We start from the raw sequence: 20306 nt of genomic DNA, 5'->3' as shown, positions 1-20306 counted from the left end.
CAGTTGTAATGGTCTAAGATGAATTCGAGCAAAAGGAACTATGTCCATTGCTGCAACCATCAACCCTACTACTTCCATGCACTGAGCTATGGAAGGCTGCAGAATAGAGTGAAGAACTTGACAAGCGTTTAGAAGCTTTGACTTTCTGACTTCTGTCAGGAAGATCTTCATTTCTAAAGAATCTATTATTGTTCCCAAAAAGGGAACTCTTGTCGACGGAGACAGGGAACTCTTTTCTACGTTCACCTTCCACCCGTGAGATCTGAGAAAGGCTAGAACAATGTCTGTATGAGCCTTTGCTTTGGAAAGAGACAACGCTTGGATTAGAATGTCGTCCAGATAAGGTGCCACTGCAATACCCCTTGGTCTTAGGACCGCTAGAAGGGACCCGAGCACCTTTGTGAAAATCCTTGGAGCAGTGGCTAGCCCGAATGGGAGAGCCACGAACTGGTAATGTTTGTCCAGAAAGGCGAACCTTAGGAACTGATGATGATCTTTGTGGATAGGAATATGTAGATACGCATCCTTTAAATCCACGGTAGTCATAAATTACCCTCTTGGATTGTAGGTAAAATTGTTCGAATGGTTTCCATTTTGAACGATGGAACTCTGAGAAATTTGTTTAGAATTTTTAAATCCAGAATTGGTCTGAAAGTTCCCTCTTTTTTGGGAACTACAAACAGATTTGAGTAAAACCCCTGACCTTGTTCCACAGTTGGAACTGGGTGTATCAATCCCATCTTTAACAGGTCTTCTACACAATGTAAGAATGCCTGTCTCTTTATTTGGTTTGAAGATAAGTGAGACATGTGGAACCTTCCCTTTGGGGGTAGTTCCTTGAATTCCAGAAGATAACCCTGAGAGACTATTTCTAGTGCCCAGGGATCCGGAACATCTCTTGCCCAAGCCTGAGCAAAGAGAGAGAGTCTGCCCCCTACTAGATCCGGTCCCGGATCGGGGGCTACCCCTTCATGCTGTTTTGGTAGCAGCAGCAGGCTTCTTGGCCTGTTTACCCTTGTTCCAGCCTTGCATTGGTTTCCAAGCTGGTTTAGTCTGGGAAGTGTTACCCTCTTGTCTAGAGGCTGCAGAGTTGGAAGCCGGTCCGTTCCTGAAATTGCGAAAGGAACGAAAATTGGACTTAATCTTAGCCTTGAAAGGTCTATCCTTGTGGGAGGGCATGGCCCTTTCCCCCAGTGATGTCTGAAATATCTTTCAATTCTGGCCCAAAAAGGGTCTTACCTTTGAAAGGGATATTAAGCAATTTTGTCTTGGAAGATACATCCGCCGACCAAGACTTTAGCCAGAGCGCTCTGCGCGCCACAATTGCAAACCCTGAATTTTTCGCCGCTAACCTCGCTAACTGCAAAGCGGAGTCTAAAATAAAGGAATTAGCTAACTTAAGTGCGTGAATTCTGTCCATGACTTCCTCATACGGAGTCTTCCTACAGAGCGACTTTTCCAGTTCCTCGAACCAGAACCACGCTGCTGTAGTGACAGGAATAATGCACGAAATAGGTTGAAGGAGGTAACCTTGCTGTACAAAAATCTTTTTAAGCAAACCCTCCAATTTTTTATCCATAGGATCTTTGAAAGCACAATTGTCCTCAATAGGAATGGTCGTGCGCTTGGCTAGTGTAGAAACCACCCCCTCGACCTTAGGGACTGTTTGCCATAAGTCCTTCCTGGGGTCGACCATAGGGAACAATTTCTTAAATATAGGAGGAGGGACAAAAGGTATGCCTGGCTTCTCCCACTCCTTATTCACTATGTCCGCCACCCGTTTAGGTATCGGAAAGGCATCAGGGTGCACCGGGACCTCTAGGAACTTGTCCATCTTGCACAATTTTTCTGGGATGACCAGATTGTCACAATCTGGCATTTTGGATAAAATATTAGCTATGGAGTTATCCATAACTGCCGTCAATTGTTGCATAGTAACAAGCATTGGCGCGCTAGAAGTACTAGGGGTCGCCTGCGCGGGCATAACGGGTATAGACACAGGAGGAGATGATGTAGAACTATCTCTACTTCCTTCATCTGAGGAATCATCCTGGGCAACCTTACTATTTGTGACAGTACTGTCCTTACTTTGTTTGGACGCTATGGCACAATTATCACACATATTTGAAGGGGGAACAGGCTTAAACTGGTTAATAAAGCACAAAAAAACGTTTTAAAACAAAACCGTTACTGTCTCTTTAAATGTTAAACAGGGCACACTTTATTACTGAATATGTGAAAAACTATGAAGGAATTATCCAATCTTTACCAAATTTTCACCACAGTGTCTTAATGCATTCAAAGTATTGCACCCCAATTTTCAAGTTGTTAACCCTGAAAATGTGGAAACCGGAGCCGTTTGCAATTTTAACCCCCCTAAAGTCCCAGCCACAGCCTTTGTTGCGACTTCACCAATCCCAGGGGGTATACGATACCAATTGAAGCCTTCTAGGAACGTTTTCAGTGGATACCAGACCCTCACACATGCAGCTGCATGTACTGTACTCAAAAGTAACTGCGCAATAATGGCGCGAAAATGAGGCTCTGCCTACTACAGTGAAAGGCCCTTCCTGACTAGGAAGGTGTCTTAAGTGCCTGGCGCTAAAAACGTTCCCCAATATTAAAAAAGTGTGAAATTCACTTCAAACTGCATATAATACTTAAATAAAGCAATCGATTTAGCCACTAAAAGTGTCCACCAGTTTATAGCCCATAATAAGCCCTTTATTCTGTTTGAGTCTAAGAAAATGGCTTACCGATCCCCATGAGGGAAAAATGACAGCCTTCCATCCAGCATTACACAGTCTTGTTAGAAAAATGGCTAGTCATACCTTGAGCAGAAAAGTCTGCAAACTGTTCCCCCCAACTGAAGTTCTCTCAGCTCAACAGTCCTGTGTGGGAACATCAATTGATTTTAGTTACTGCTGCTAAAATCATACTCCTCTTTTAAACAGAACTCTTCATCTCTTTCTGTTTCAGAGTAAATAGTACATACCAGCACTATTTTAAAATAAACTCTTGATAGCAGAATAAAAAACTACAACTAAACACCACATACTCTTCACCATCTCCGTGGAGATGCAACTTGTTCAGAGCGGCAAAGAGAATGACTGGGGGGGCGGAGCCTGGGAGGGACTATATGGACAGCTTTTGCTGTGCTCTTTGCCATTTCCTGTTGGGGAAGAGAATATTCCCACAAGTTATGGATGACGCCGTGGACCGGACACACCAATGTTGGAGAAAAACAGCATAACGTTTCGGTCAACACCTGACCTTAATAATCATGTTACAACATGATTAAGGTCAGGTGTTGACCGAAACGTTGAGCTATGTTTTTGTTTTGTTTTTGTGTGTGATGTCTCAATAAAAGATTGTTGAATATGACCAAGTGGTGCTGCTACTTTTTGAATTGCTGGTCTTATGTTGTGGGGCATGTGCAGGACCCCAGTAGCGTGTACCTGGTTACAGTCTGTGCTGGGCAATTCCTTTTTCCTTGGATACTTGCAGATATACCAACAACCCCTCAGGTGGAAGCTAAGGGACAGGGTCTGCATGACACCTGAGGGCAATTTTGGCTGAGAGATTTACCCGTGAGAGCACGGACATGCCATAATTGAGGCATTCCTTTAACCTTGCTTCCCTCAGAATATTGGAGAAATTATCCTGAAATCTTCCCTGAGTAAAGATGGTAGAGGGGTACTGGGTCTCAAGTCAGGTCTGAGCTTCCAATAAATGACTATAGATAGAAAATAATAAAATCTTGCTTACACCTCTCAACCTTTCCCCCCTTTAAACGCCAAGAACAAACAGTGGGGAAAAGAGGTGGGAGGGATAAGGATTAAAGCTCTTATGAGGGTTCTTGTCCTCCTAGCGGCAGGAAATTTATCATGCTATGGACTCTCCTCGTTTTTACAAAAGAAAATATGTATTACACTATTCAAAAGGTAAAATTGATATTTGGAAAAATATTAAAGGGGAAGCATTTTCACAGTACATTTAGGTGACAATATGCTTACACGACAGCTAAAAATTTAGATCTAATGTTGATCAACGGAATCCTTAACATAATTTGACAAAGCTTTAAAAGTTCCGAAAACTTAAATGTTATCTTTTACTGAATACATGAATGAAAGTCTGAACTGGAATACAGAGGGTTTAGTTTTATAAACTGTAGAAACAAAGATGATGTAAGAATAGACAAAAAGTCCCCAGCAAATATTATAAGACATTAGCTGGCTTTTAATACCTTGCATTTCAGTCATTTGCTCCATGCTGACACGATCCTCCTCAGAAAAACCAAGAAAGCTTAATATGCAGTCTTGAAATGGAAGAACCTTGAATTCATTTTTGAATGCATCATCCGTTGCCTTGAATTCACTATATATTACGTAGAGGAGAAAAAAAAAAAAAAAAAACACATGAAATGAGTATTAGATAATAAAGACTGGTTTTTGTGAAAATAAGGGTAGATAAGAAGGGTTGGGGGGGGGGGGAATTGAAACTTTTTTTTGCTATTTCCCAGTAGATTAACATTTCGGTATATGAACACCGTTTCCTGCAATTCTTTCATTCTTTTTACCAAGGTTAAATTCCACCTACTACTTTCCTTATTTGGAGGAGCCAATCCAAGCTCGAGTCTGGAAATGACAACAAAATCTCCATTATTTGGCTTCAGCAAAAATAAAGAAATAGATTGCAAATTAGGGATAGATGTGTAGCAAGGTTAGGCTTAAACCGGCTTTCTGCAGTTTGTTTACAGGACTGGAAAACCTAACATTTTTAGACTTTGGGGGCAAAGTTCCTCCACCCGCAACTCATATTCTTTGTGTCTTCAAAGACTTATCCTGGTCTATCCAATTGTTGCGTGGCCCCTTTGGCATCCAGCTCGTGAACATTAACGCCCCCCTATTTTGTATGCGCATACAAAACAGGGGGGCACTAATGTTCACGAGCTGGATGCCAAAGGGGCCAGGCTACAAATGGATAGACCCGGATTAGTCTTTGAAGACACAAAGAGTATGAGTTGCGAGAGGAGGAACGGCGCTATGTTTAAAGGAACACTGAACCCAAAAAAAAAAAAATCTGTCATGATTCAGAGTATACCATTTTAAACAACTTTTTAATTTACTTCTAATATCTAATTTGCTTAATTATTTTGATATTCTTTCCTGAAGAGCATATCTATATAGGCTTAGTAGCTGCTGATTGGTGGCTGCACATAGATACTATTTTTTTTTAACAATCGCATGAGGTAATGCACATAGGTGAGCCAAAAGATATCTAAAGAATGAAGCAAATTAGATAATAGAAGTAAATTTGAATGTTGTTTAACCCCTTAATGACAGAGGACGTACCAGGTACGTCATAGAAAAAACTCCCCTTAACGACAATTGACGTACCTGGCACGTCCTCTGTTGTTTGAAGTGCTGGAAGCGATCATGATCGCTTCCAAGGGATTGTAGTGATGCCTCAATATTGAGGCATCACTGCAATCCCCTATTTTACCCACCGATGCAGAAAGGGATTAAGTGGTGTCTCAGTTGTTTAGTAAGGGATCTGGGAGGGGGAGGTATGTAGATTGTTCAGGGGGGGGCCTGCTACACTACAGAAAAACAATTTTTTAATATAAAAAAGTAAAATAAAACAATTTTTGGGGGCAAATTGGGTACTGGCAGACAGCTGCCAGTACCCAAGATGGCGGCAAATAGGTAGATGGGGATGGTTAGGGAAATGTATGGGAGGGATCAGGGAGGTTGTGGGGTAAGGGGGATCCATCACTGCACACTGTATGAAAAAAAAATAAAAAAAAAATAATAAATGCTTTTTATTTTAGTACTGGCAGACTTTCTGCCAGTACTTAAAGGGACAGTCTAGTCAAAACTAAACTTTCATGATTCAGATAGGGCATGCAATTTTAAACAACTTTCCAATTTAATTTTATCATCAAATTTGCTTTGTTCCCTTGGTGGTGTTTTTGAAAAGCTAAACCTAGCTAGGCTCAAACTGATTTGTAAACAGTTGAAAACCGCCTCCTAGCTCAGAGCATTTTGAAAGTTTTACACAGTTAGACTGTGCTAGTTCACATGTGTCATATAGATAACATTGTGCTCACTCCCGTGAAGTTATTTGGGAGTCTTCTCTGATTGACTACACTGCATGTCTGTCAAAGGCACTTAGATAAGGAGGTTGTCTGCAAAGGCTTAGATACAAGTTAATCACAGAGGTAAAAAGTATATTAATATAACTGTGTTGGTTATGCAAAAACAGGGAATGGGTAATAAAGGGATTATCTATCTTTTTAAATAAAAAAAATGTTGGTGTAGACTGTCACTTTAAGACGGCGATGACAATTGTGAGGTGGGGGAGGGAAGAGAGCTGTTTGAGGGGGGTCATGGGGGGGGATGTGTCAGGTGGGAGGCTGATCTCTACACTAAAGCTAAAAATTAACCCTAGAAGCTACCTAATTAACCCCTTAACTGCTGGGCATATTACAAGTGTGGTGCGCAGCAGCATTTAACGGCCTTATTACCACCAAAAAGCAAAGCCAAAGCCATATATGTCTGCTATTTCTGAACAAAGGGGATCCTAGAGAAGCATTTACAACCATTTGTGCCATAATTGCACAAGCTGTTTGTAAATAATTTCAGTGAGAAACCTAAAATTGTGAAAAATTTAACAGTTTTTTTTATTTGATCGTATTTGGCAGTGAAATGGTGGCATGAAATATACCAAAATGGGCCTGGATCAATACTTGGGGTTGACTACTACACTAAACTAAAGCTAAAATTAAACCTAAAAGCTCCCTACATTTAGCGGCCTTCTAATTACCAAAAAGCAACGCCAAAGCCATATATGTCTGCTATTTCTGAACAAAGGGGATCCCAGAGAAGTATTTACAACCATTTATGCCATAATTGCATAAGTTGTTTGTAAATAAATTCAGCGAGAAACCTAAAGTTTGTGAAAAAAAAATTGTGAAAAAATCAACAATTTCTTTTATTTGATTGCATTTGGCGGTGAAATGGTGGCATGAAATATACCAAAATGGGCCTAGATCAATACTTTGGGATGTCTTCTAAATAAAAATATATACATGTCAAGGGATATTCAGGGTTTCCTGAAAGATATCAGTGTCCCAATGTAACTAGCGCTAATTTTGAAAAAAAGTGGTTTGGAAATAGCAAAGTGCTACTTGTATTTTTTGCCCTATAACTTGCAAAGAACATGTAAACATTGGGTATTTCTAAACTCGGGACAAAATTTAGAAACTTTTTAGAATGGATGTTTTTTGGTGGTTGTAGATGTTTAACAGATTTTGGGGGTCAAAGTTAGAAAAAGTGTGTTTTTTTTCCCAATTTTTCCTCATATTTTATATTTATTTTTATAGTAAATTATAAGATATGATGAAAATAATGGTATCTTTAGAAAGTCCATTTAATGGCGAGAAAAACGGTATATAATGTGTGGGTACAGTAAATGAGTAAGAGGGAAATTACAGCTAAACACAAACATTGCAGAAATGTAAAAATAGCCATTGTCATTAATGGTAAGAAAATTGAAAAATGGTCCGGTCATTAAGGGGTTAAAATTGTATTCTGTCTGAATCATGAAAGTAAAATTTTGTGTTTAATGTAACTTTAACTACACTAAAGGTGAATTTTAAAAATGAAGTGTCTACATTTATTTAAATGAATGAAAGTGCACTCATTTAATGATTAATTACAAATATTGTTTATGGAATCACCGAAGTTTACCATCACTTTAAAATATATTGCAAAGTTGTTTTACTGTGCGTAATTAAGCATTTTATATTATAATATCAAAGTGTTTACTGTTCCCTTAAAGGAAAATTGTACACTAGATTTTTCTTTGCATAAATGTTTTGTAGATGATCCATTTATATAGCCCATCCGGTAGTGTTTTTGTAAACATGTATAGTTTTGCACAAAAAAAAATTAAAAAGGAAATTTATGCTTACCTGATAAATGTATTTCTTTTTCGATACGATGAGTCCACAGATTTCATCCTTACTTGTGGGATTACGCCTCCTGGTCAGCAGGAGGAGGCAAAGAGCACCACAGCAGAGCTGTATAAATAGCTCCTCCATTCCCTCCCAACCCAGTCATTCGACCGAAGTTAGGAAGAGAAAGGAAAAGCCAAGGTGCAGCGGTGTCTGAAGTTTAACAAAAAAAAATAATAACCTGTCTCAGAACAGGGCGGGCTGTGGACTCATCGTATCGAAAAAATAAATAAATTCATCAGGTAAGCATAAATTTCCTTTTCTTTTTCAAGATACGATGAGTCCACGGATATCATCCTTACTTGTGGGATACAATACCAAAGCTATAGTACACGGATGAAACGGGAGGGACAAGACAGAGAACTTAAAAGGGACAGTCTACACCAGAATTTTTATTGTTTTAAAAGATAGATAATCCCTTTATTGCCCATTCCCCAGTTTTGCATAACCAACACAGTTATATTAATATACTTTTAACCTCTGTGATTATCTTGTATCTAAGCCTCTGCAAACTGCCCCTTTACTTCAGTTCTTTTGACAGACTTGCAGTTCAGCCAATCACTGCCTGTTCCCAGATAACTTCACGTGCACGAGAACAGTGTAATCTATATGAAATACGTGAACTAACACCCACTAGTGGTGAAAAACTGTTCAAATGCATTCTGAAAAGAGGTGGCCTTCAAGGTCTAAGAAATTAGCATATGAACCTCCTAGATTAAGCTTTCAACTAAGAATTACCAAGAGAACAAAGCAAAATTGGTGATAAAAGTAAATTGGAAAATTGTTTAAAATTACATGCCCTATCTGAATCATGAAAGTTTATTTTGGCCTAGACTGTCCCTTTAAACGGAAGGCACCACTGCTTGAAGAACCTTTCTCCCAAAAAACAACCTCAACCGAGGCAAAGGTATCGAATTTACAAAATCCTTAGTAGCTTGCAAGTAGAACTTAAAGCACGGACTACATCTGAATAATGAAGCAGTCGGTCCTTCTGAGAAGGATTAAAACCCAAAAGACAGAACAATAATATCCTAAGAAATGTTCCTTCTGAAACAACCTTAGAAGGCAAACCAGAATGAGTACTTAACACTACCTTATCCGCAAGAAAAATAAGGTAAGGAGAACTACATAGAAATGTCGAAAACTCAGATACTCATCGAGCAAACAAAATAATAGCAGGAAATAAAACTTTCCAAGATAACTCAATAACTAAGGAATACATAGATTCAATGGAACCTCTGAAAGAACTTTAAGACCTAAATTCAAACTCCATGGAGGAGCAAGTGATTTGACCCTAATCCGAGCCTGACAAAAGGATTGAACGTCTGAGACACGTGCCAGACGCATGCGTAACAAAATAGATAAAACAGAAATCCAACCCTTTATGGAACTCACTGAAAAAAAATCCTTCTCCAATCCTTCTTGGAGAGAAGATAAAAATCCTGGGAATTCTAACTACTCCGTGAGTAACCTTCGGATTCACACAAAAATATTTACACCCTAATTTAAGGTAAATCTTCCTAGTTACAGACTTACATGCCTGAAATAAGGAATCTACGACCGAATCAGAGAATCCCCGCTTGCATAGGATCAAGCGTCCAAACTCCAATCAATCAATTTCAGAGAAACTAGACTTGGATAAAAAGTCCTTCCCCAACAGACGTATCCATGTTGCAGAGATGACATGTCCACCAGAACCTAGCAAATCCTGAGAGGCCATGCAGAAGCGAGGAGGATCACCGATGCCCCTTCCTATATTGTTTGAACAACCACCCGGAAAGCAGCACAAATGGGAAAGATAGACAATCTAGGCTGAAGAACTTCCAGGACAGCTATCAGCTCGGACTGGGGCCCTAGACCTGGACCCGTAACCCAGAAGCTTGGCATTCTGACACAATGCCATGAGATCCAGATCCAGCCGATCCCATATGACAATCAGGTTGGAAAATACTCCCGGATGGAGCTCCCATTCTCCCGGATGAAAAGTCTGTCTACTCAGAAAATCCGTCTCCCAAGAGTCCACCCCTGGAATATGGACCTGCTAAATCAAGTTCCCTGGAATAGATGATCCAGAGACTGAGGAGACAAATCCACATAATCTCCTTTTTCTAAGTATGCTTAACTGCATAGACCTGAAGTGGAAGCAACAAACGGAATTGTAAGGAACAAAAAATACTGCTCAGTTGATCAACCTTAAAAAGGATGAAAGACAGTAGACCACACCAGAGATTGAATCTGCAACCCTTGGGGTGTTACAACGTTCAGCCACCACGCCGTAGCATGCTGAGCTACCTGTCCGGCTATTGTGGCTTGCTGACACCAGCAGTCCGACTATACCCAAGTACTAATCCATCGAAACTCGAGAGGTGGATTGAAGAACTAGGCGAAAAAAGATAGAAATTAAAATTTCCTGACCCAAGTCAGAAAATCCTACATAGATATGGAACCAGTTACTATTCATAATAAAAAACTATCAATAAGTTGGGACTAAGGAACACTTGTCCAAAGACACCTTCCTCTCATAGGATCACGGGAAGTATAACACCATGTCCGAGTAAATCCTGCTTGTTGCAAGAATGATACTGGGAATAGGACATCCGCCAGATAAAGCCCATTGCAATTTCTCATAATTGAAGAATCGTCAATAGCAATCCCAGAGTCTCCGTAAGAACTTGTAACTATGGCAAGATCGAAAGGACCACGAATAGAAGTGTTTGTCCAGAAAGTCAAACCCAAAAACTTGAGACGATTCTCATGAACGGCACATGAAGGTACCTGATCTTAAATCCACCGTTGTCATGACCCACTAGGATTAAGGGAGGAATGGCACAATAAAAAGTACCCCTCCTGAAGGACAGTACCCTTCTCACAAAATGGTTTGAGGATTCCCGTTTTACGAGAATCAGATGCTGGACCAGTATTAAAACTGGAACCATCACTCTCAGGTCTAAAGATCTCCTGCACCGAGCAAGGACAACTCTCCTTTTGTCTAAGCTTCAGACAAGATTGAAAGCAGACACTGCCTCTGAGAGAAAAACATTTGAGCTTAAAACCAAACTTAAGCGAAAAACGGAGAGTCAGCCCCCACAAGATCCAATTCCGGACCTGGACCCATTCTCCATGCCATCTTCAATTCAACAGCAGGCTGAGTTTTTTTTTTTTTTTTTCTTATATCAAGCCAGGTCTCTACAAAGTTAGCTCCTGGCAAGGACTTTGAAAACATATAACCGTAAAACAAGGCTCCAACCATAAGATCCCAAAGACTGGGACAGAGCCCAATGCCCCCAGTATAAAAACTGGAAGGGAATAAATTGAAATAAAGGAATCTTTCATATGAAAACCTTTATCCAGTCCTGGATGTTATCCAGGGAAGCTACTGACTGAATAGCATCAGACAGTGCAACAAACCAAAACGCTGTCACACTAGGGACGGTAACAAAGCACACAGAAGGTTGCCCTTGTCAACCCTGATGCGTGTTTTTTTCCCCAATAGGACTATACCTCTAAGGATATAGAAGTTCTTGTAGTAAAGTCGAAACTACACCTTTCACCTTAAGGAGAGTCACCCAGTCTCTTTAGCTGAGTCGGCAATAAAAAAATAAGTCATGAAAATATAGGGAATGCCTAAGGTACCACTCAGTCTGAAACAGAGCCTCAAAAACATGGAGGAACCTTATGGAATAGCAATTCCTCTAGCAATGCTTTTACCTCGTGTAAAAGAATAGAATGTAAAATAACCCCGAGTGGAATGCGAAGGAAACGCATGGTACTGCATGTGGGCCATAACATTTCGAATGGAAACTATAGGAGAGATCTGTGGCCATGTGTTAACAGACACCCAAACAGCAATCGCCGAAGATGGAGTGGGTTCAAAAAGGAAAAATAAATCTGACAATAAACTATTCTTGAATGCGTTTGTTGCAACCTCAGTCATAAAGGATGACCTAGCATAAACAGCTGAAATTAATTTAACAGAACGCACATAGAACAAGACGTTACCGTCTCTTTAAATCTAAAGTAACTTAGTCTTGTGAGATTTAGTACCATCCTACGTCCCGAAGGATGATTTAACAAACAAAACAGCCACAATTCTTTGAATAAAATTTACACAGAAAAATATTACTGTCTCTTTAAATTTTAAAAGAATGTTTGATTTCTGTCGTTCAGAAAACAACTCAATAACATTAACATTGCTGTAACAAGACATCGCTATGTACATCAAAAGCAATGTCTTTACAAGGAACCACAGAGCACTGCCTGTGGGCCATATATTATGTTGGACACTATAGTGTAGAAAATTGTGGTATCACCAGACTCCTAACAGGCACCACCTTAGGAGTATTTACAATAAAATTTAACACAGGAAAATATGTTACTGTCCCTTTAAATTTTAAAAAAACATAATTTATGCTTACCTGATAAATTCCTTTCTTCTGTTGTGTGATCAGTCCACGGGTCATCATTACTTCTGGGATATTATCTGCTCCCCTACAGGAAGTGCAAGAGGATTCACCCAGCAGAGTTGCTATATAGCTCCTCCCCTCTACGTCACCTCCAGTCATTCGACCAAAGACCAACGAGAAAGGAGAAGCCAAGGGTGTAGTGGTGACTGAATTATAATTTAAAAAATATTTACCTGCCTTAAAAAACAGGGCGGGCCGTGGACTGATCACACAACAGAAGAAAGGAATTTATCAGGTAAGCATAAATTATGTTTTCTTCTGTTATGTGTGATCAGTCCACGGGTCATCATTACTTCTGGGATACCAATACCAAAGCAAAAGTACACGGATGACGGGAGGGATAGGCAGGCTCATTATACAGAAGGAACCACTGCCTGAAGAACCTTTCTCCCAAAAATAGCCTCCGAAGAAGCAAAAGTGTCAAATTTGTAAAATTTGGAAAAAGTATGAAGCGAAGACCAAGTTGCAGCCTTGCAAATCTGTTCAACAGAGGCCTCATTCTTAAAGGCCCAAGTGGAAGCCACAGCTCTAGTGGAATGAGCTGTAATTCTTTCAGGAGGCTGCTGTCCAGCAGTCTCATAGGCTAAACGTATTATGCTACGAAGCCAAAAAGAGAGAGAGGTAGCAGAAGCTTTTTGACCTCTCCTCTGTCCAGAATAAACGACAAACAGGGAAGAAGTTTGACGAAAATCTTTAGTTGCCTGCAAGTAGAACTTGAGGGCACGAACTACATCCAGATTGTGTAGAAGACGTTCCTTCTTTGAAGAAGGATTTGGACACAAGGATGGAACAACAATCTCTTGATTGATATTCCTGTTAGAAACAACCTTAGGTAAGAACCCAGGTTTAGTACGCAGAACTACCTTGTCTGAGTGAAAGATCAGATAAGGAGAATCACAATGTAGGGCTGATAACTCAGAGACTCTTCGAGCCGAGGAAATAGCCATTAAGAATAGAACTTTCCAAGATAACAATTTTATATCAATGGAATGAAGGGGTTCAAACGGAACACCCTGTAAAACGTTAAGAACTAAGTTTAAACTCCATGGCGGAGCAACAGTTTTAAACACAGGCTTGATCCTAGCTAAAGCCTGACAAAAGGCCTGGATGTCTGAATTTTCTGACAGACGCCTGTGTAACAAGATGGACAGAGCTGAGATCTGTCCCTTTAATGAGCTAGCCGATAAACCCTTTTCTAAACCTTCTTGTAGAAAAGACAATATCCTAGGAATCCTAACCTTACTCCAGGAGTAATCTTTGGATTCACACCAGTATAGGTATTTACGCCATATTTTATGGTAAATCTTTCTGGTAACAGGCTTCCTAGCCTGTATCAGGGTATCAATAACCGACTCAGAAAAACCACGTTTTGATAAAATCAAGCGTTCAATTTCCAAGCAGTCAGCTTCAGAGAAGTTAGACTTTGATGTTTGAATGGACCCTGAATCAGAAGGTCCTGTCTTAGAGGTAGAGACCAAGGCGGACAGGATGACATGTCCACTAGATCTGCATACCAAATCCTGCGCGGCCATGCAGGCGCTATTAGAATCACTGATGCTCTCTCCTGTTTGATTTTGGCAATCAATCGAGGAAGCAGCGGGAAGGGTGGAAACACATAAGCCATCCTGAAGTTCCAAGGTGCTGTCAAAGCATCTATCAGAACCGCTCCCGGATCCCTGGATCTGGATCCGTAGCGAGGAAGTTTGGCGTTCTGGCGAGACGCCATGAGATCTATCTCTGGTTTGCCCCAACGTCGAAGTATTTGGGCAAAGACCTCCGGATGAAGTTCCCACTCCCCCGGATGAAGAGTCTGGCGACTCAAGAAATCCGCCTCCCAGTTCTCCACTCCCGGGATGTGGATTGCTGACAGGTGGCAAGAGTGAGACTCTGCCCAGCGAATTATCTTTGATACTTCTATCATTGCTAGGGAGCTTCTTGTCCCTCCCTGATGGTTGATGTAAGCTACAGTCGTGATGTTGTCCGACTGAAACCTGATGAACCCCCGAGTCTTTAACTGGGGCCAAGCTAGAAGGGCATTGAGAACTGCTCTCAATTCCAGAATGTTTATTGGCAGGAGACTTTCCTCCTGACTCCATTGTCCCTGAGCCTTCAGAGAATTCCAGACAGCGCCCCAACCTAGAAGGCTGGCGTCTGTTGTTACGATTGTCCAGTCCGGCCTGCTGAACGGCATCCCCCTGGACAGATGTGGCCGAGAAAGCCACCATAGAAGAGAGTTTCTGGTCTCTTGATCCAGATTCAGAGTGGGGGACAAATCTGAGTAATCCCCATTCCACTGACTCAGCATGCACAATTGCAGCGGTCTGAGATGTAGGCGTGCAAAGGGTACTATGTCCATTGCTGCTACCATTAAGCCGATCACCTCCATGCATTGAGCTACTGACAGGAGTTGAATGGAATGAAGGACACGGCATACATTTAGAAGCTTTGTTAATCTGTCTTCTGTCAGATAAATCTTCATTTCTACAGAATCTATAAGAGTCCCCAAGAATGGAACTCTTGTGAGAGGCAAGAGAGAACTCTTCTTTTCGTTCACTTTCCATCCATGCGACCTTAGAAATGCCAGAACTAACTCTGTATGAGACTTGGCAGTTTGAAAGCTTGAAGCTTGTATCAGAATGTCGTCTAGGTACGGAGCTACCGAAATTCCTCGCGGTCTCAGAACCGCTAGAAGGGCACCCAGAACCTTTGTGAAGATTCTTGGAGCCGTAGCCAATCCGAATGGAAGGGCTACAAACTGGTAATGCCTGTCTAAGAAGGCAAACCTTAGATACCGGTAATGATCTTTGTGAATCGGTATGTGAAGGTAAGCATCCTTTAAATCCACTGTGGTCATGTATTGACCCTTTTGGATCATGGGTAAGATTGTCCGAATAGTTTCCATTTTGAACGATGGAACTCTTAGGAATTTGTTTAGGATCTTTAAATCCAAGATTGGCCTGAAAGCTCCCTCTTTTTTGGGAACCACAAACAGGTTTGAGTAAAACCCTTGTCCTTGTTCCGACCGCGGAACCGGATGGATCACTCCCATTAATAATAGATCTTGTACACAGCGTAGAAACGCGTCTTTCTTTATTTGGTTTGTTGACAACCTTGACAGATGAAATCTCCCTCTTGGGGGAGATAATTTGAAGTCTAGAAGGTATCCCTGAGATATGATCTCTAGCGCCCAGGGATCCTGGACATCTCTTGCCCAAGCCTGGGCGAAGAGAGAGAGTCTGCCCCCCACTAGATCCGGTCCCGGATCGGGGGCCCTCGGTTCATGCTGTCTTAGGGGCAGCAGCAGGTTTTCTGGCCTGCTTGCCCTTATTCCAGGACTGGTTAGGTTTCCAGCCTTGTCTGTAACGAGCAACAGCTCCTTCCTGTTTTGGTGCAGTGGAAGTTGATGCTGCACCTGCTTTGAAATTCCGAAAGGGACGAAAATTAGACTGTCTAGCCTTAGCTTTGGCTTTGTCTTGAGGTAGAGCGTGGCCCTTACCTCCTGTAATGTCAGCGATAATTTCTTTCAAACCGGGCCCAAATAAAGTTTGCCCCTTGAAAGGTATATTAAGTAATTTGGACTTAGAAGTTACATCAGCCGACCAGGATTTTAGCCACAGCGCCCTACGTGCCTGAATGGCGAATCCTGAATTCTTAGCCGTAAGTTTGGTTAAATGTACTACGGCCTCCGAAATGAATGAATTAGCTAGTTTAAGGACTCTAAGCCTGTCCGTAATGTCGTCCAGCGTAGCGGAACTAAGGTTCTCTTCCAGAGACTCAATCCAAAATGCTGCCGCAGCCGTAATCGGCGCGATGCATGCAAGGGGTTGCAATATAAAACCTTGTTGAACAAACATTTTCTTAAGGTAACCCTCTAATTTTTTATCCATAGGATCTGAAAAAGCACAGCTATCCTCCACCGGGATAGTGGTGCGCTTAGCTAAAGTAGAAACTGCTCCCTCCACCTTAGGGACCGTTTGCCATAAGTCCCGTGTGGTGGCGTCTATTGGAAACATCTTTCTAAATATTGGAGGGGGTGAGAACGGCACACCGGGTCTATCCCACTCCTTAGTAACAATTTCAGTTAATCTCTTAGGTATAGGAAAAACGTCAGTACTCGCCGGTACCGCAAAGTATTTATCCAACCTACACATTTTCTCTGGTATTGCAACAGTGTTACAATCGTTAAGAGCCGCTAAGACCTCCCCTAGTAATACACGGAGGTTTTCCAATTTAAATTTAAAATTTGAAATATCTGAATCCAATCTGCTTGGATCAGAACCGTCACCTACAGAATGAAGCTCTCCGTCCTCATGCTCTGCAAGCTGTGACGCAGTATCAGACATGGCCCTAGAATTATCAGCGCACTCTGTTCTCACCCCAGAGTGATCACGCTTGCCTCTTAGTTCTGGTAACTTAGCCAAAACTTCAGTCATAACAGTAGCCATATCTTGTAATGTTATCTGTAATGGCTGCCCAGATGTACTAGGCGCCATAATATCACGCACCTCCCGGGCGGGAGACGCAGGTACTGACACGTGAGGCGAGTTAGACGGCATAACTCTCCCCTCGCTGTTTGGTGAAATTTGTTCAATTTGTACAGATTGGCTTTTATTTAAAGTAGCATCAATACAGTTAGTACATAAATTTCTATTGGGCTCCACCTTGGCATTGGAACAAATGACACAGGTATCTTCCTCTGAATCAGACATGTTTTAACACACTAGCAATAAACATGCAACTTGGTTACAATCTTATTTAACAAAAAACGTACTGTGCCTCAAAGAAGCACTAAACGATTAAATGACAGTTGAAATAATGAACTGAAAAACAGTTATAGCATCACTCTTTAAAAACAACACAACTTGTTAGCAAAGGTTTGTTCCCATTAGTAAAGTAACACTAATTAAATTTTAAACATAAAAATCACAGAGCAACGTTTTAAAACACAGTCACTACATAAGTCTCACAGCTCTGCTGAGAGAATCTACCTCCCTTCAAAGAAGTTTGAAGACCCCTGAGTTCTGTTAGAGATGAACCGGATCATGCAGAAAATACAAGAGTAACTGACTGGAAATTTTTGATGCGTAGCAAAGAGCGCCAAAAACGGCCCCTCCCCCTCACACACAGCAGTGAGAGAGAAACGAAACTGTCATAATCAAAACAAGCAAACTGCCAAGTGGAAAAATAATGCCCAAATATTTATTCACTCAGTACCTCAGAAATGCAAACGATTCTACATTCCAGCAAAAACGTTTAACATGAATTAAATACCTATTAAAAGGTTTAATGTACTTTTACAGAGTAATTCCGGTGAAATACCATCCCCAGAATACTGAAGTGTAGAGTATACATACATGTCATTATAACGGTATGGCAGGATTTTCTCATCAATTCCATTCAGAAAATAAAAACTGCTACATACCTCAATGCAGATTCAACTGCCCGCTGTCCCCTGATCTGAAGCTTTTACCTCCCTCAGATGGCCGAGAAACAGCAATATGATCTTAACTACTCCGGTTAAAATCATAAGAAAAACTCTGGTAGATTCTTCTTCAAACTCTGCCAGAGAAGTAATAACACGCTCCGGTGCTATTGTAAAATAACAAACTTTTGATTGAAGTTATAAAAACTAAGTATAATCACCATAGTCCTCTCACACCTCCTATCTAGTCTTTGGGTGCAAGAGAATGACTGGGGGTGACGTAGAGGGGAGGAGCTATATAGCAACTCTGCTGGGTGAATCCTCTTGCACTTCCTGTAGGGGAGCAGATAATATCCCAGAAGTAATGATGACCCGTGGACTGATCACACATAACAGAAGAAAAGGATAACATTTTTCCTCTACATTGACTTGCAGAAATAAAGAGTAATATATAAATCCTCCTCTTATTTCTGTGTCAGAAATTATCCAAGTATTAAGTTAACCTTGCTGAAAATAGACATTGCTATGTACATTAAAGCAACCCTGTCTTGTGCACACAATCCCTCTGAAAATTGCAAGGAACCGCAGAGTACCGCATGTGGGCCAGAAAAAAAAAAATCTTTATTTCATGTGTACACTTATTTCTATTTTAAGTACAAAGCTGTATTATACAGTAAACAGCTGAATGTATCAATTAAAGGAACCCCACAAAAAAACGGTACTGTAACTATATTTTTGTGCACTTTCGTTCCATTCGAGGTCATAATGGCTGAAAAAACATAGCCAACATAATAATGAAAGAACAACACTACAGTCTTCTTTAATGTGTAAATATAACCCATATTTGTGTCATAGTAAATATCCAAACAGATGGAGTAAGGCTTTAACATGGTTAATTAGAAACCGGAGGAAACTGTAAGCAGCGTTTCAAATGCACAATACGAGTGCATCCGTTTACCCTTTGTGTCAGCTAAAGTAAGACTGACCGACAAAAAGCAGGCAGTGCTCCAAGCTAAACTTTTATTGCTCTAGACCTGCCATAGTATCATCCCGCTCCCAGCTTATGCCAAGACTCATTCACGGACTTCAGATTCACAATGCGCACCGGGATGAGACAAAACAAGGGCGCACAAACCTTCTGTAGCGTGGCCGTATCAGACTGAAACTTCCCGGATGGCAAAGTAGTAAAAATTGAGCCGCCAGAACAGAACTATACCAAAGTCCCACCCATCGTGGGCGTATCACACAGTGTCTGCTCTTGTTTTCCCAGTCCTTTAAAGGGCCATAATACCCAACTGTTTAAACACTTGAAAGTGATGCAGTATAGCTGTAAAAAGCCGACTAGAAAATATCTCCTGAACATCTCTATGTAAAAAAGAAAGATATTTTACCTCAAAAGTTTCTCAGTAGCTACATCCCATTGTAAAGGATTTCTAAGCAGCATATTAGTATGTCTGTCCTGGGACAGCTTAGGGGATGAGATTGTGCACTCTCATATTTCCCTATTCAGCTTACTATGAAATCTCATGAGAGTCAAGTCAAATCTCATGAGATCACAGTAAAAGAGTTCATGACCTCAGCACTGCTGATGTCGATTGGCTGCTGTTCATTTCTTCCATTTTTTTTTTTTTTACCTGCAGCTGAGAGCAGCCGAGTATAACTTTTTACACAGAACTTACTCTGCTGAGCTTAGACGATTGTGAGGTAAAATATCTTCCTTTTTTACATAGAGATGATCAGGTGATATTTCCCTGTCAGCTTTTTACAGTTATACTGCATTAGTTTCAAGTGATTTAGCATATGAGTATTATGTCCCTTTAAGTGGGGTCCCAGACTAACCTCATCAAAAGTGATAAATTCTGAGCTTTAAAAAAGGTTCTATACTGGATGTTTATATATCAGTATCTGTGAATATTATTCTTTATAATAGTGTCTATTACATACAGTAATATAATTGGTGTATACTGTCTCTGTAAACCAATTTATGCTGTGACATTTATGACCCATAAGGCATAATAGATTTTCAACATTTTGACATGAAGCAGTTTTTCAGCACAGGCTAGTTTGCAGACAATGATAAGGTCTCATATGATAAACACAAACATATGGCATTTGAAAGGTTAAAAAGGGACATTATACACTAAATACATTTTTTAAGCCTAGTATTGAGGATATTCCCCACCTCACTGTAATAATGGGTGCCGCCATTTTAAAGCCTACTTTTTGTTGGCACATGGGCAGCAACTCAGATACCTGCAGTGAAAACTAAGATCCAAAATGGTGGTTCAAGTATAAAAAAATAACTTTATGGGAGCTCTGATAACAATCAGCTTAAAGGGCCTATTAACCTTTTCAAGTGATGTAGTGAGGGAACATGCATATAAGCTGGACCTGTGATAAC

At 40.8% G+C, this 20306-nt stretch overlaps 1 protein-coding gene across 1 annotated transcript in view; it reads right to left on the bottom strand.

The window, feature by feature from the left end:
* ECT2 (epithelial cell transforming 2) overlaps positions 1 to 20306 on the bottom strand; it is an 847530-nt gene that overhangs the window by 592905 nt on the left and 234319 nt on the right. Inside the window, exon 10 of the mRNA XM_053711823.1 lies at positions 4247 to 4377. Within this exon, the coding sequence (XP_053567798.1) occupies positions 4247 to 4377 (131 nt within the window). The remainder of the gene's footprint in view (positions 1 to 4246; positions 4378 to 20306) is intronic.

This window comes from Bombina bombina, chromosome 4 (assembly GCF_027579735.1).
Source record: "Bombina bombina isolate aBomBom1 chromosome 4, aBomBom1.pri, whole genome shotgun sequence".
In the NCBI taxonomy this organism is placed as follows: domain Eukaryota; kingdom Metazoa; phylum Chordata; class Amphibia; order Anura; family Bombinatoridae; genus Bombina; species Bombina bombina.
The sequence above is the reverse complement of the archived record's forward strand: the minus strand, read 5'-3'. Positions and strand labels throughout refer to the sequence as shown.